Here is a 17478-nt window from a genome sequence, read left to right as displayed (position 1 = left end):
GTCTGGAGTCTAGCCTGTTATACTTTGCTACAATGTATCAGCCTAGAGTCTAGATTGTTGTAGTTGGATACAATGTATCGGCCTGGAATCTAGCCTGTTATACTTTGCTATGTTGTATCAGCCTGAAGTCTAGACTGGTGTAGTTGGATACAATGTATCACCCTGGAATCTAGCCTGTTATACTTTGCTACAATGTATCAGCCTGGAGTCTAGATTGTTGTAGTTGGATACAATGTATCAGCCTGGAGTCTAGCCTGTTATACTTTGCTATGTTGTATCAGCCTGAAGTCTAGACTAGCGTAGTTGGATACAATGTATCACCCTGGAATCTAGCCTGTTATACTTTGCTACAATGTATCAGCCTGAAGTCTAGGTTGTTGTAGTTGGATACAATGTATCAGCCTGGAGTCTAGCCTGTTATACTTTGCTACAATGTATCAGCCTGAAGTCTAGACTTGTGTAGTTGGATACAATGTATCAGCCTGAAGTCTAGGTTGTTGTAGTTGGATACAATGTATCAGCCTGGAGTCTAGCCTGTATACTTTGCTACAATGTATCAGCCTGGAGTCTAGATTGTTGTAGTTGGATACAATGTATCAGCCTGGAGTCTAGCCTGTTATACTTTGCTATGTTGTATCAGCCTGAAGTCTAGACTGGTGTAGTTGGATGCAATGTATCAGCCTGGAGTCTAGCCTGATACAATTGTATCAAACTCCCAGAGCTGGATTAGCTATGTACAATTTTGCGGCAGTCTTCTCATTCACTAACCCTAAATTCACACCTGAGCGTTTTACAGCGCGTTCAAACGCGCTGTAAAACGCTCAACACATGAAAACCAATGCTTCCCTATGGGAATGGTTCTCACCTGGGCGTTTTACAGCGCGTACGATCACGCTGTAAAACGCCCGACGCATAATCAAGTACTTGAGCTTCTTTGGGGCGTTTTGACGCGCGTTTGTGGCCATAGGACACTGCAGTCAATGACACAAACGCGCGTCAAACGCACGTTTACTATTACAAAAAACGTGCATAAAAACGCGCGTAAAACGCGCGTTTGAGAAACGCTCAGGTGTGAAAGCAGGGTAACAGCAACTATCTTGCAAAGCATAAGTGATATTAGAAAGTTTGTAGAGCTTTACATTTGTATGGTGATTAAGTTTCATTTATATAAAACCAGAAAGGGTTGCATGAAATTTGAAAAACATAGCTGCTATCTTTCAGAAACAGCGCCATTATTGTCAATGGGTTGTGCATGGTATTGCAGCTTAGTCGTTGTCATTTGAATGCGTTTGAGGGGCAATACCAGATATAGCCCACAGACACGAGTGGCGCTGTTTCTGGAAGTAATAGAATTTTGTAGTGAATTCCGCTCTCATGCAGACAGGTCCAGAGGTCTCATCTTCAGTTCTATAAACGGAATGGAAAATTCATGACCTTTCCAAGGCTCCCAGTTAACTCCCTGGAAAACAAAAAAGAACTTTTAGAAAACTTGAGCACGTGTAGAAGCAAATACACTGGCAAGTAATAAGTCACTTAAAGGGACCGCACAGTTCGTCTTATCTGTTTGCCATGTAGTTGGCTGCAGTCTATTCTGTCCTATTATTAGCCATTTTAGGCTGGGAAGAGGTTGATTGTTATGTTCCTACATGGGATTGCAGTCAGGCTGTCATGAACAACATGTACTATTTGGCACATAAAGACCCTATTACCCTGCCCGACATCAGCCGACGAACAAGCAAACGACTTCATCGGCTGATTGGCTGCTCAATCATACAGGCCAGGTATTGCGAACGAGCTCCCATATGAATGCTTGTTCCTAATAATTGGCCCAAAAAGCATGCGGTCTAATAGGGGCTTTAGAAAACAATAGCAATTCATAATAAAATTAGCACAAACAACTCCACCAGCAAACTGCATGACCCATATGAGGCACAAGGATGCTGGGGCATACCTTTTGCCTCCTGTTAAAACAAAGTATAGATTTCTGTATTAGGCTACTTTCACACTTGCGGCAGAGGATTCCGTCACTGAAACTGCCTGCTGGATCCATCGAAACGCATGCAAACAGATGGCATTTGTCAGACCGCATAAATGCATTGAAATGCCGGACCCATCTCTCCGGTGTCATCCGGAAAAATAGATCCGGCATATATTTATTAAAATTTTTTTGCGGTCTGAGCATGCGCAGACTGCAATGCCGGATCCGTTTTGCCGCAAGTGTTCCGGAATTTTGGATGAAGATAAAACCGCAGCATGCTGCGGTATTATCTCCGTCCTGAAAAGTCAAAAAGACTGAACTGAAGACATCCTGAAAGCTCTCCATTCAGAATGCATTAGGATAAAACTGATCAGTTCTTTTCCGGTATAGAGCCCCTAGGACGGAAAAGAATAACGCTAGTGTGAAAGCAGCCTTAGAAGTTTAGCATCCGTAGGAACAGCCTGCACATTTCAGGCTACGCAAAGACCTTAATTATAGTTTAGTTCAGAAACTCAGAAATCAGCACTATATGTAGGGATGAGCAAAGCGAGCTTCGGATGCTACAAGTCGCTTGGTTCAAAACTTCAAATTGATACTGTACAAAGATTCGTCTCCACGCGGTATTAGAATGTCAGTTATTCGCGAAGTCGTGCAAGTGGAAAACCACTTTAAAACTTGGAACCGAACTCTCCTTTGGTTCTGACTGCCACCTCTGAGCCGAAGTTCGGTTCCAAGTTTTAAAGTGGTTTTCCACTTTAAAAATCAACTTCCAAAGTTATTCAACGAAGTCACGCGTGACCGCAAATAACTCACTTCGGCTCATCGGAGCCCATACATTTTAATACTGTTAGGAGACGGATCTCCGTACAGTATTAATCCGCAGTTTTGAACAAAGCGACTTCAGATGTAGCATCGGAAGCTCGCTTCGCTCATCACTAAGTCTCACATATATTGTTTGCTTATCATTTAACTTACATATATCCTTCTCAAACAAATCATCTAGAAGTGGATCAAGCCTCCAAAGCGAGAAGGTTGCCTAGACCCAAACCCTCTAAGCAAAAGAGTCCAGCAAAAGACTGAAGTGTCCTCAAATCGCAAAAGCTTTGACACCTGTCTATAGGCTGTTGATAAAGCCTTCCTCAGAACACCAAAAATTAAGTTTGGCCCCTCCTGAAGGAGCTATCAAGTTTCCAGGAAGTGAGGAACCAAAGGGTCACCCCCTCCACTAGACCTCTGGGGAGGACATCTACTGTATAAGGACAAGTAATCGTGTGAAATAAAGACACCATGAAATTGAAAAAAAAATAAGGTGCCACTTTCCACTGGTCGGCATGCTAAAAATTCTTAAGTGCCGAGAATTCAAAAGAAGGAAAGAATAACTGCATATCTGTAAAAAATAAATCAAGGCAACTGGACTTACTGTAGATTTTTTTAAAACGTTTCACTCGTTCTTCCAACGAGCTTTCTCAATTCTGAGTGACTGTACAAGAATTCTCTGGGAATAAATATGTAACTGAATCAACATCTGGTAATTATACCCAGCATGGGGTCAGAGGTCATTATACCCAGCATGGGGTCAAAGTTGTTGATGCCATTATCAAGATTCAGCCGTGTACTTGCATCTAAAAGGAACAGGTCACACCTTTGAAGACAGTCAAGTACGTGTTTTGGATGAGGAGGCGATTGGTACAAACGAGGCGTGAAGGAGGCCATCTACATAAAAATGGAGAAGCCAAGCTTGAATAGAAGCGGGGGGGTTAGACATCTATTGTCTGCCACATACAATGCTGTCTTGACACCTTTTTCTGGGAGGTCATTATCACCTACTGACTCCAATTAGGATAATGGAATCAACACCTTTGACCCCATGCTGGGTATAATGACCTCTGACCCCATGCTGGGTATAATGACCAGATGTTGATTCAGTTACATATTTATTCCCAGAGAATTCTTGTACAGTCACTCAGAATTGAGAAATCTACAGTACGTCCAGTTGCCTTGATTTATTCTTTACAGATATATACCATGACCTGGATAAATGAGAACCTTCACAGACAATAACTGCATGTTCAGCTACATCCTGCAGATTAAATGGGTTTACCATCCACATGTGATTTTAAAGTGCCATTGGATTATGAATGGGGGGGCACACTGCACCCCAGACAAAGTACTCAACATAATGGTGTCAATCAGGGGGTCTCAGGTAGGTAGAAATCAATTTAGTCTGTCTACTCCCAGGGCTTAACCAGCGTATGCAGTGCTACATCTCAGTGATACCATTTCTAGTCCCTAATAAGAACAGGTGCTACACTTGATCTTAGCAAAAACGCATCAAATACTGTACAAACGCAGCAACAACAGAAGAAAAAAAGTTATTTTCCTGGCCTATGCTTCCCCTCATTTGTGCTTGTAGCTGCTTGTGGGAAAGAAAAGTGACCTAGCCTGAGGCCCCCCAACACCACCTCCTCCAGGGGGTCCCTTGGAGTACAGTATAGAAAGCTTCCAAAGGGAAGAGAAGCCAGTTTGTGTATGCATAAATTCAGTATTTGTGCTTTACAATATGGAGATCGTCTGAATTCATATGTCTTTAAAGTAAAAGTATATTATGTTAATGGCTTTGGCAGAGAGAGGGAATCAGCAGTGGCATTATGTAAATGTCTAATCTGCCATCAGTCTTCTCTGCAGCAGCCTGAAACCAGCAGCACGTCCATCGTCTCCAGTGGAGATCAGACCCTATACCAACTGTTTTTGCAGTCTTACAAGGCAATAGAAGTGACAGCAAATCTATTCTGAGCCATTTTCTGGAGTGATATACCGTGATAAGGAGCCTCAAGTCTTTCCAGGGATGAATATCTTAAGCAAAACGGGAATACTTCTAGAGAAACCATAAAATAAACATAAAGTTGAAATTTTATGAACAAACCCTGTTGGGCATACAGTTTATGCCACCTGGAAACTCACCGAAATATATATTCAACACACAACAAACCCAAATATTCATAGCTGTCATAACAGCAGTCCAAGGGCCTGTACACCCTCGTTGTAGGTGGCGAGGACTTTCACAACAGCATAATACTGAACCAGAGGAGTGCACATTAAGGGGCCACATAGCCCAGTGGCATAACTGTGCCCCTGTCTACCATAGGCTAGAGTTTTATACGGATTACCTATCTCCTGGACGTACATGGTGTAGTATAGCGACTGTGCTTGGTATCACAGCTCAGCCTAGGCCATGTGACTCCATGAAGGTGATATCTCATGGCCAAGGCTAAGTTGTGAGAAGGCCGCGGCACTCATGCGAGCACCGTTGCCTTCTCAAATAGCTGATCGGCGGGGGTCCCGGGTGTCAGACCTCCACCGATCAGATACTGATGACCTATCCATCAGTATAAAAGTCTCAGAAAACCCCTTTAAAATACCGTCCTGTGTGGCAGAGTTATTTGTTACTACCCCTATAACTTCGCCATTGTCATGAACAAAAAACAAATACATTTCCCTCACCTCTTCGCCGTTTCGCCCGGAAGAAGCCAGTTTACTGGCGAAACGGCGTTGGGTCAGGAAGTGGCTGAGAGATTGACACACCATTCAGGGTATGCTTATTATCTTTTTTAATCACCAAGTCTTTTTATCCTCGTATTTGCCTCCATTGCAGCATTGTTTGGGGCTTATTATTCTGAGGTGTCGTGGTGTTTACCATCTTGTCTTCTTTTCCCTGCTTGTTGGTGTGCTGACCTCTCGGCCCCCCTTGGGTCCTGTTCCTCATCTTTGTGTTCCACCTTTGTGCTGCCTTTTACCATCATGTATGTATTTGTTATGTGTTATCAATAAAGCTGATCGATTTTCACTTTGTGAAGATTATGGTTCAATTTTTTGGCGACATTTATGGCTCCTTGTGGGTCGGTATTTTTTCGTTATTTATCTCTGTCCGGTAATAATTGGGTGGATAGTATAGCGGCCGTGCTTGGTATCACGCTCAGCCACATTCAGTTCAATGGGGCTGAGCTTCGTCTACGTCATGTAACCAATGAACGTGACGTCAAATGACCTAGGAAAAGCTGGAGAAGGCTGCGGCATTACCGCAAGCACAGGTGCCTTCTCTACCCGCTGATCGGCGGGGATCCTTGGTGTCTGACCTCCCCATATCAGATACTGAGGACCTTTCCGGAGGAAAAAAAGACACTTGGAAAACCCCTTTAAAATATCTTATTCATTCCATAAATTGTAGAGATAAATGACATAACTATGTCCATACACAAACTGAGAATGTATTCACTTTGCCTGGGTGGTAAGACCCCCTGCTAGTGGAAACCCCTTTACTATATAGACATAAGGAGTATTTTCTGTGGCTGTTATACAATAATTATAAGGTATTTATATAGTGCTACAATAGACTTCCAGGGATCTAAGTGAGCTCAGGCACAGACCTGGATGTTTTGGAGGCTCGTTCCCTCGCGGCCTGCTATTGGCTGCCCCCCCCCCAATTGCCGGATGTTTTGATACGCACGACCGGGAGATGCAGTGGCGGCCGTGCGGGGAGCAGAAGCGACGCAGGTGCCGGGGATCGGGGTAAGTATAACCTGTAAGAGGTGCTCAGGCATTTTGTGGGGGCATTATAGGTTTTGGATAACCCCTTTAAGCCTGTATCACACAGGCCGATTGAGAAAGCGATTGTCAGTAAGGAAGAGTTCGCCTGGCGGAGGAGATCGCTTCTATTACTATGTCATTGCTCGTCCCCATGGTGTCTAGTGGTTTGCCGGCAGCAGATTGTAATTAGACAGCATGATCTGTTGCCGGCAAAGGATGATTTTTAAGCGTACATCGGGCAATCGGCAGCAGTATTACACTGCAAGATGGCTGCTAATGAGCATTCATACGAAGACTCGTTAGCGATCATCTGCCCAAAAATCAGTAGGTGTAATACAGGTTTTACTGCCAGGTTTCTCCAGATATTACAGAGAAACTTTTTGCAATCAGCTTACTGTAAAGGAATCCTTACAATTAGTAGTAATCATCCACAGCACATTCTAATTTTAGTCCTATGATCCACCTAAACATTAGTCATTGATGTAGTTATCATTTAGTTAGACTCATATCATTAGGGAATGATCTAAAAATAAAAAAATCTGGTCCAAATGCCATTAAGTCTGTCATGGCGAGCAATATACCGTACTTACTACGACTTGGGATGAAGAAAGTTCTCAACACAGAATGGCCCCATTGACAAGCCTGCAGTAAATTGTTTTTTTATTCAAATAATGACAAACATTTTTGAGTATTTTTTATGTTTCCTTACCATACTGTGATTGTTATCTCCATACTGTCCATTAGGATTGGCGAGGTGGCAGTTCTTGTACCAGAAGGCCCCGCGATGTGATAGAGCACAGTTAGTGAGAGCAAGGTCATTGTCCTTATCCCATGTAGTAAATTTTAATCCATTGTGATAATTAAGAGCATCACCTAAAAAAAAAAAAAAAAAGCAAAGAATTATAAAAAAAACTTGCATAGCAAAATGATCAAACATTAATCAGTTTAACCATAAATCTTTAGATTATTCCCAGAAATGAGACCATGATTTATTAAATATTTTCTGTGATATGTTGACGATGTTAATGAGTTCTGAGGTCTGCCTTTTGCACACGACCGTGTGTCCCCCGTGGCCGTATTGCGGCCCGCATACGGCGGGTCCGTGATACACTGGACACCGGCCATGTGCATTCCGCATCACAGATGCGGACCCATTCACTTGAATGGGTCTGCAAATCCGGAGATGCGGTGCGGAACAGAACCAAGGAACAGAAGCACTACGGAGTGCTTTCGGTGGGTTCTGTTTCATGCTTCCGTTCTGCAAAAAGATAGAACTTGTCCTATCATTTTGCAGAACGGACGGATCGCGGACCCCATTCAAGTAAAAGTGGTCGCTATCCGCATGCGGCTGCCCCATGGTCGGTGCCTGTGCATTGCGGACCGCAATTTGCGGTTCGCAGCACGGCCACGGGGAACACACGTCCGTGTGAAAGAGGCCTAATGCATGTGAAACATTGCTGTTGACTTTCTAGGGTTTTTAAAGAGACATTACCATAAAAAAATGTTATCATGTGGATATGTTGTGCATTTTTTACAAAAATAAGTGGATGCTTTTCTGGATATAATAAAATAGCATATATCACACCATGTATTCAACTTCCTATACTGGCTCTTAGCTTCCTCCATTGTTTGGACCCATGGCAAACAGCCTCACCTAAAGGCTATGAACATCTTTTCACCATAGAATTTTACTCATTTTTTTTCAATAGATAATGATTTAAAAATTTCAACAGTTTTGGGTCTACAGCCTGCCCACAAATCATTTCTTTCTGCTTTACACTGAATCCTTATTGAGGGCTCAATCAGTAGCCCTTTTACCCTTACGTTCCCAACAATAAACACTTATTATAGCAAAATGCTTATTCGTTTCCTAAGAATTTAGCTATATTGGGTGTTTATGAGAAGTCATGAGTTCAGAGATAAAGGTTACAGATCAACCCATGAGAGCAGCTCCCTAACAGATTCAGTGTAAAGCAGAAAAAAATGGTCTGCAGAGGCCCTGAAGGTAAAGCCTATAGAACAAAACGAGCTGCAAATATTTAATAAAGATCAGTTGAAAAAATGATTTTAAGCCCAAAATGAGAAGAATGGAATAAATTAAAAAAGATTGTCTCCAGGTGTCCTTGGCCTTTAACTCAGTCAGACCATTCACTGCAGCCAGAGAGGAAAGGGGGCTGAATGACTCATTTAGAGCATCACACATCACACTGATAAGTGCAGTTACCGGATATGGTTGTGCCTAAAGCTGGATTTATACGGTCCGACTCAGTGGCCGATTGTTGGGAAGGAAGCTTTACTTCCAGACAGTCGGCTGCTTGCTCAGTGAAGAAGACTGCTGCACTTACACGCAGCAATCTCTTTCACTATGTGAGGACGAGGCATTAATCGTCCTCATACAGAATCATGGTTTCTGAGCAGCAGATCGCTGTTTAGACCACACGATCTGCTGCCCAGAAGCCATGATCAGTGGTCCCTGCATGAACGACAGGTCATGTGATCAGCGGCACATTTACATGGCCAGATTGTCGGGAACGGCGGTTCACAGGAACGGTTGTTTACCTGTCACAACCAGACAGCTGAGAAGCTCTGACAGAGGCCTTTCAGAACCTCCTCCTTGAATTTCTGTGTTGTGGTATTCAGCTCCTCCTCTCGTCAGCCTCTCTCAGCTGTCATGTCTTAATTGCTTCCCTTTAAATGCCTCCCCAGAATGCTTTTCTGGGCGGCTTATATTTCTTCCTGGAGTGTGTGTGCACGCTGATCTGTCCTCCTGTTTGCTTCAAAGCTAAGTGTACTTTTATATGTTAATATCTGTTTGCTGGATCCCAGATGACCCTGACTCCCTCCGTGTCTTGTGTAGGGAGCCGGTGGTCGTGTCCCCTCACTATAGTAGGGTGCTCAGGGCTTTATAGTCAAGGTTCGTGGATATGCAAACCTCCACCATTAGGATCTTTGCATAGGCTGAGCAGCCAGGGAAAGTGCCAGATCTTCTGCAGGGGTCTCCCTTGGTTCCTTAGTTTTTGGATCCAGCGAGTCGTTTATACATGTTGCTTTGCCTTGTTACCTGTACACATTCCGTGACATTATAAGCCGCCAAAACCGTCTTAAGCATGGATCCGGTTTCACTTTTGGCTGAACGCTTCCAGGGTCTTTCATTGGAGGTAGCTGACCTCCGTAAGACTTTGTCTCAGCTTCAAGTGACCGGTTCAGCTTGCGTTCATGGAGCTTGTTCTGAGCCTAAGATCTCGCTCCCGGATACGTTCTCCGGGGGTAGTGAGAATTTTGTGCGTTTTAGAGAGGCTTGCAAACTCCATTTTCGCCTTCTTCCCCATTCTTCTGGTGATGAGGAACGGAGGGTGGGGATCATTATATCGCTGCTCAGGGGTAACGCTCAGTCCTGGGCCTTTTCGCTGCCGGAGGGGGCACGGCCCCTCCGTTCAGTGGATGAATTCTTTTTAGCCCTGGGTCAGATATATGATGATCCGGATCGTATTGCTCTGGCGGAGTCTAGACTACGTCTCCTATGCCAGGGTAAACAATCCGCAGAAATATACTGCTCAGAATTTCGGAGTTGGGCAGCTGATACTGGTTGGAATGATGCTGCACTCCGAAGTCAATTTTGCCATGGTCTTTCAGAGGGATTGAAAGATGCATTCGCCTTTCATGAGAGGCCTATTTCTTTGGACTCTGCTATGTCTCAGGCCGTTCGTATTGACAGGCGTCTTAGAGAGAGAGGAGAGATCTCTCTTTCCTGTCATACTCGGTCCCAGGACTGTGCAGCGGTCCCATTCTCTGCGCAGGGGTCTCAGTCGCTGTCAGCCCCTTCTGAGCAGGAGCCCATGCAGCTGGGGTTGATTGCTTCTGACAATAGAAGATTCAGCCCGCATGAGAGGGTTTGTTTTTGTTGTGGAGGTATTAATCATTTGGCAAATATTTGTCCCTCTAGGAGATTCAGGCAGTTCTCTGGGTATAATAAAGAAACAAAGAGGAAAAAATCTTTGAAAAAAGTTCAGTCTGTTACTATTGGCAGGATTGAGGCGGAAATTGAAGATTTTCCGTTTGCTTGTAGTTCCCGTTTTGTCCTGCCGGCTAGGGTGGCGCTAGAGAGCAAGAACATTTTTTGTGAGATTTTTGTGGATAGTGGAGCAGCGGTTAATCTCATTGATAATCACTTTGCGATAACTCATGGTTTCCAGGTGTGCGCTTTGAGAAAGGATATTCCTGTGTTTTCTATCGATTCCGCTCCACTTTCTCAGAAGTCATTAAAGGGCATAGTTCACAATATCCGTTTAATTGTGAGTGATGCTCATGTTGAGGATGTGTCATGTTTCGTCCTTAGCGGTTTGCCGACTCCTCTAGTGTTGGGGCTACCCTGGCTCACTAAACATAACCCCACCATTGATTGGCAAGCAAGGCAAATAAATGGTTGGAGTGACTTTTGCAGAGAGAATTGCCTCACGACATCTGTTTCTGAGGTTGCTACTAAGACTGTACCATCTTTTCTCTCTGAATTTTCGGATGTCTTCTCTGAGAGTGGAGTTCAGGATTTGCCCCCGCACAGGGAGTACGATTGCCCTATTAATCTCATCCCAGACGCCAAGCTGCCTAAATCTCGTTTATACAATCTTTCCCAACCTGAGAGGATCGCTATGCGTACTTATATCTCTGAGAGTCTGAGAAAGGGACACATACGACCCTCAAAGTCACCTGTTGCCGCTGGTTTTTTCTTTGTTAAGAAAAAAGATGGTTCTTTAAGACCTTGTCTGGATTTCAGGGAGCTGAACAATATCACAATTCGTGACCCTTATCCGCTTCCTCTGATCCCGGACCTGTTTAACCAGGTTGTTGGGGCTAAAGTCTTTTCCAAATTAGATTTAAGAGGGGCATACAACCTGGTCAGGGTCAGAGAAGGGGACGAATGGAAGACGGCCTTCAATACCCCTGAGGGCCATTTTGAGAATTTGGTTATGCCTTTTGGGTTGATGAATGCCCCAGCCGTTTTTCAGCATTTCGTGAACAGCATTTTTTATCATTTGATGGGAAAATTTGTATTGGTGTATTTGGATGACATTTTGATTTTTTCTCCCGATTTCAAAACTCATAAGGAACATTTACGTCAGGTCTTGCTCATCCTGCGGGAGAATAAATTATATGCGAAACTGGAAAAATGTGTGTTTGCGGTTCCAGAAATTCAATTTCTGGGGTTTCTTCTCTCCGCTTCTGGTTTTCGCATGGACCCCGAGAAGGTCCGCGCTGTGCTTGAGTGGGAGCTTCCTGAGAATCAAAAGGCGCTGATGCGTTTTTTGGGCTTTGCCAATTATTACAGGAAGTTCATTTTGAATTATTCTTCTATTGTTAAACCACTCACTGATATGACCAGAAAGGGGGTAGATTTTTCTTCTTGGTCAGTAGAGGCGCGTAAGGCCTTTTCTGATATCAAGGAGAGTTTTGCTTCCGCTCCCATCTTGGTGCAACCTGATGTTTCATTACCCTTCATAGTTGAGGTTGATGCTTCTGAGGTGGGTGTGGGGGTGGTCTTGTCTCAGGGTTCCTCTCCTGCCAATTGGCGACCGTGTGCCTTTTTCTCAAGAAAACTCTCCTCCGCAGAGAGAAATTACGATGTGGGAGATAGGGAATTGTTGGCCATCAAGTTGGCTTTTGAGGAATGGCGCCATTGGCTAGAGGGGGCCAGACACCCTATTACCGTATTTACTGACCATAAAAATCTGGCCTACTTGGAGTCAGCCAAGCGTCTGAACCCGAGACAGGCCAGATGGTCGTTGTTCTTTTCTAGGTTTAATTTTGTTGTCACGTTCCGCCCTGGAGTTAAGAATGTGAAGGCAGATGCCCTGTCACGTTGTTTTCCGGGAGGCGGGAATTTTGAAGACCCGGGTCCCATTTTGGCTGAAGGTGTGGTGGTCTCTGCTCTTTTTCCTGAATTGGAGGCAGAGGTGCAGGCAGCCCAGTCAGAGGCTCCTGATCTTTGTCCTCCTGGGAGGTTGTTTGTGCCTCTCGCTTTAAGACACAAGATTTTTAAAGAACACCACGATACGGTCCTTGCTGGGCACCCGGGGGTAAGAGCCACACTGGATCTCATCGCTCGGAGATTCTGGTGGCCTGCGCTTCGTAAGTCGGTTGAGGGTTTTGTGGCAGCCTGCGAGACTTGCGCTCGTGCCAAGGTCCCTCATTCACGGCCATCAGGTCCTCTCCTTCCCTTACCCATTCCTTCCCGTCCTTGGACACATCTGTCCATGGACTTTATCACGGACCTGCCTCGTTCCTCGGGGAAGACTGTGATTCTGGTGGTGGTGGACCGTTTTAGCAAAATGGTGCATTTCATCCCTTTTCCTGGTTTGCCCAATGCTAAGACGCTGGCGCAGGCATTTGTTGATCACATTGTCAAGTTGCACGGTATTCCTTCAGACATAGTCTCTGATAGGGGCACGCAGTTTGTTTCCAGATTCTGGAAGGCTTTCTGTTCTCGCTTGGGGGTTCGGTTGTCATTCTCTTCTGCTTTCCACCCGCAGTCGAATGGCCAGACAGAGCGCGTCAATCAGAATCTGGAGACATATCTGCGTTGTTTTGTGGCGGAGAATCAAGAGGATTGGTGTTCTTTTTTGTCCCTTGCTGAGTTTGCTTTAAATAACCGTCGTCAGGAGTCCTCTGATAAGTCACCATTTTTTGGTGCATATGGGTTTCATCCACAGTTTGGGACTTTCTCGGGAGAGGGGTCTTCTGGTTTACCTGATGAGGACAGATTCTCCTCGTCTTTGTCATCTATTTGGCAAAAGATTCAAGATAATCTAAAGAGCATGAGTGAGAGATATAAGCGTGTGGCTGATAAGAGACGTGTGCTTGGTCCGGACCTGAATGTTGGTGATCTGGTGTGGTTGTCTACCAAGAATATCAAATTGAAGGTTCCCTCCTGGAAGTTGGGTCCTAGGTTTATTGGGCCTTACAAAATCCTGTCTGTCATCAATCCTGTTGCATACCGTCTTGATCTTCCTCAGACTTGGAAGATCCATAATGTTTTTCATAAGTCCTTATTGAAACCTTATGTTCAACCCATTGTACCCTCGCCTTTGCCTCCTCCTCCGATTATGGTTGATGGGAATCTTGAATTTCAGGTCTCTAGGATTGTGGATTCTCGTCTTGTCCGCGGTTCTCTTCAGTACCTTGTTCAGTGGGAGGGGTATGGTCCTGAGGAGAGGATGTGGGTCCCAGTGACGGACATTAAGGCCTCTCGTCTCATCAGGGCATTCCATAGGTCCCATCCTGAGAAGGTGGGCTCTGAGTGTCCGGAGTCCACTCATAGAGGGAGGGGTACTGTCACAACCAGACAGCTGAGAAGCTCTGACAGAGGCCTTTCAGAACCTCCTCCTTGAATTTCTGTGTTGTGGTATTCAGCTCCTCCTCTCGTCAGCCTCTCTCAGCTGTCATGTCTTAATTGCTTCCCTTTAAATGCCTCCCCAGAATGCTTTTCTGGGCGGCTTATATTTCTTCCTGGAGTGTGTGTGCACGCTGATCTGTCCTCCTGTTTGCTTCAAAGCTAAGTGTACTTTTATATGTTAATATCTGTTTGCTGGATCCCAGATGACCCTGACTCCCTCCGTGTCTTGTGTAGGGAGCCGGTGGTCGTGTCCCCTCACTATAGTAGGGTGCTCAGGGCTTTATAGTCAAGGTTCGTGGATATGCAAACCTCCACCATTAGGATCTTTGCATAGGCTGAGCAGCCAGGGAAAGTGCCAGGTCTTCTGCAGGGGTCTCCCTTGGTTCCTTAGTTTTTGGATCCAGCGAGTCGTTTATACATGTTGCTTTGCCTTGTTACCTGTACACATTCCGTGACATTACCGATATTCTGCCAATTCTCGGGCTGTGTAAATGCACCTTAAACTGTCAGAACTCTGCAGAGAGCGTACAGATCTGAACAGGGTCCAGACGTCAACTGGCTGCAGCTCCACGGAAACTGAGGTTCTGATATATTGCAGGTAGGTAAAAAAAAAAAAAATTGAGATTCCAGAGCGCTTTTCAAGTGAACAAATTTAATAAAACAACAGCGCTACGCATTTCGAGAGTGAAGCACTCTCTTCATCAGTCAGAGGTGTGCCTGATGAAGAGAGTGGTTAACTTTTAAACCGCATAGCACTTTATTTTGTTTTAATAAATAGGAGCGCTCTGGAATCTCAATTTTTTTTTATTTTTACCTACTCGCTATGAAGAGAACAATAGAGCTCTTATACTGTTATCCAAATTCTTATAATGTACTATTATACTAGTAGATAACATATTCCCCTTACAGCAGCAATAAAAAAATAACAATGGGTTATCTAACTATATAGGAGTTTTTCTCCGTGATATGTATTTTAATTTTTACTGCTGAAATGAAAAATGTAAAACAGACAAAAATGATTTAATAAATGTTTTCTATGACTATTGAAATAAAAATATGCCTTTTTGACAGAAGTTCCCCTTTAAGAAATATATTTAGTAAGTGACAGTCTTACCTGCTGTGCCGGAGTAGCCACCAACTAACAGTTTGTATCGGTCCCTAGAAGTACCTACATTGAAGGTGCTGTAAACAGCATATGCAGACTCATCCCCAACCCGGAGGTCCACACGCAACTCATACTTGACTGGAGTAGAGGTAAGTTTATGAAGCCACTCCAGACCTGCACAGATAACAAACATAATTAATATTAACGAAAATCAGGCATCTGTCTGTAAAATTGTTCCTATTAGGTTTTCCCATGGCGCTGCTCTAGTGGATGTGGAAACAATCCTCTTAGCATAATCCCTAGAGGGGTTGTCTCACGAAATCTATCCCTGTCCATATGGACTATTAAGATCTCCTCCGACTATAGCAGGCCCGGCCCCATCCATGCATTACATGGTCAGTCAGTCATTTAAATGCCCGCCAGATAATACTATATTTCCCTTGTAGAGGAGATGAGTGACTAGGTGCAGGCTACCCCTGTGCTTACAGCGGGAAGCCTGACTCACCAGGCTGCCTTCTTTCTGAAATGTGGCTGTCATGGCGAGACAACCCCTTTAATTTAGCATTATAGAAAATAAAAAAATTAAAGCCGACTCAATAAATATAACAAGCAAAAAAACAAGTGAAAGAAGAAAATGTGAAAAAAGCCACACATTTTTGGCAAAATGCCTTTGCACAAAAAAAATCGCCAATTTCCTACACCAGAAAACTGGCAGATACAGTAGCTTTAGTACACATGTCCCATAGAGCTGTATTTTAAGTACAATTTCACATACCAAGCCAGAATTCATCACTGGGATCGCCAAATCCTTCCACATACGTCCTCCAGCGCTGGTAAAAGTCAAGTTTCCCATTAGTCCTTCTCTGGAATACCTACAAGTCAAACAAAAAGAAGGAGGTGATGACAGAATAATGGAGATAATTTGTGAGAATAAACTTAAATAAAATGAATCCCACAATTAATGTTGAAAAGAAAATCAGACATGACATGTCTATGACAATCACTTTCTACGAAAGCTAGAACCAGCCCTGGACCTCACATGAAACCAGAGCTTCCCTCATTCAGTGCTCCGAATACTTTGCTAGCTTTCATTTAGTCTAGCAATTGAGGCTGGGTTCAGACCTGAGCGTTTTAGAGCGCGTTCCTACGCACTGTAAAACGCTCAACAGGCAAGAACCAATGCTTCCCTATGGGAATGGTTCTCACCTGAGCGTTTTACAGAGCGTACGATCGCGCTGTAAAACGCCCGACGCCCCAAGAAGTACATGAGCTTCTTTGGGGCGTCTTGTCGCGCGTTCCCGTACATAGACTTCCGGAAACGCGCGACAATGGGCGTTCGCTTGTCTCTGTATGCGCGATTGCAAACGCCGGTATAATCGCGCATACAGAGCGCGACATCCCGAACGCTCAGGTCTGAACCCAGGGTTAGGGTTTGTGTCATTTTCCAGGAGGCATGTCCTTTCTGCTGCAGCTCTCTATCACAGCACAGTCCTTTCTCAGGGGAGCGTGGCCTCTCTCAGTTTTTGTGTCCTTTCTGCTGTAGATCTCTCCCTGTAACTGTCATGGCTGCTAACAGTAGATACAGCTGGTGGCAGTTGAAGGATGGAACTGAGCATGTGCGTCCACTTCGACAATGTTAGGCCTCATTCACACATACGTGGATTTTCACGGACCACGAGCGCACGACGTCATTGGTTGCTATAACACCGAGTGCTTCGTGCCGCCGCCGCTGTACAGTAATACACTCGTATAGATCATACTAGTGTATTATTGTACAGCGGCGGCGGCACGAAACGCACGGCGTCATAGCAACCAATGACGCTGTGTGCTCGTGAACTCAGCAGGACGGCAGGCTGGGTTTTCACGGACTGCGGTCCGTGAAAATCCACGTATGTGTGAATGAGGCCTTACTGAGGTGGACGAAGAAATAAGGAAAAGAACAAACAGCAGGTGGCGCTATACAGATACATTTTATTGAATAACTCAGTGGCTGTGCTAAATTTTTCATTACATGCAATTACAAAGTATTCAGATCCAGGGGCTGGTTTGAAAACTGCAGAATGTTTTTTGTGGGCCAACCCCTTTACCCATTGAGTACTTACAGTCCATCCACCTCCATCTGTATCCTGGTCACAATACACTCTGACTCCTGTTGTGTCCTCTCCCCCGGGATAGATGGTATATATACCACTTTCTCTGTTGCCAGCTTGTCGGATTTGGGAACAATCCACAGGGAATGTAATTATGATTGTCACTGGAAAAGAAATAAGAGATGAACATGTCCTTCCAAGGGATGCAACTAACCGTTTTAGGGTACGGCTACGCGGCAATTTTGGGCGTAACAAGTGTCACGCGTCTATTTATCACAGTGTAGCAGGACTGCATAGGAATGAATGGGGTTGCAGCACTGCTCGTACGTTTGCT

At 44.6% G+C, this 17478-nt stretch overlaps 1 protein-coding gene across 1 annotated transcript in view; it reads right to left on the bottom strand.

Annotated features, from left to right (window-relative positions):
* Positions 1–1372: 1372 nt before the first annotated feature.
* LOC122944155 (tenascin-like) overlaps positions 1373–17478 on the bottom strand; it is a 76455-nt gene continuing 60349 nt past the window's right edge. Inside the window, 5 exon segments of the mRNA XM_044302385.1 lie at positions 1373–1459; positions 7272–7435; positions 15064–15228; positions 15830–15926; positions 17157–17308. Coding sequence (XP_044158320.1) covers positions 1373–1459; positions 7272–7435; positions 15064–15228; positions 15830–15926; positions 17157–17308 — 665 coding nt within the window.

The sequence above is a fragment of the Bufo gargarizans genome, chromosome 7, assembly GCF_014858855.1.
Source record: "Bufo gargarizans isolate SCDJY-AF-19 chromosome 7, ASM1485885v1, whole genome shotgun sequence".
NCBI classification, from domain to species: domain Eukaryota; kingdom Metazoa; phylum Chordata; class Amphibia; order Anura; family Bufonidae; genus Bufo; species Bufo gargarizans.
This window is presented reverse-complemented; position numbering and strand designations above follow the sequence as displayed.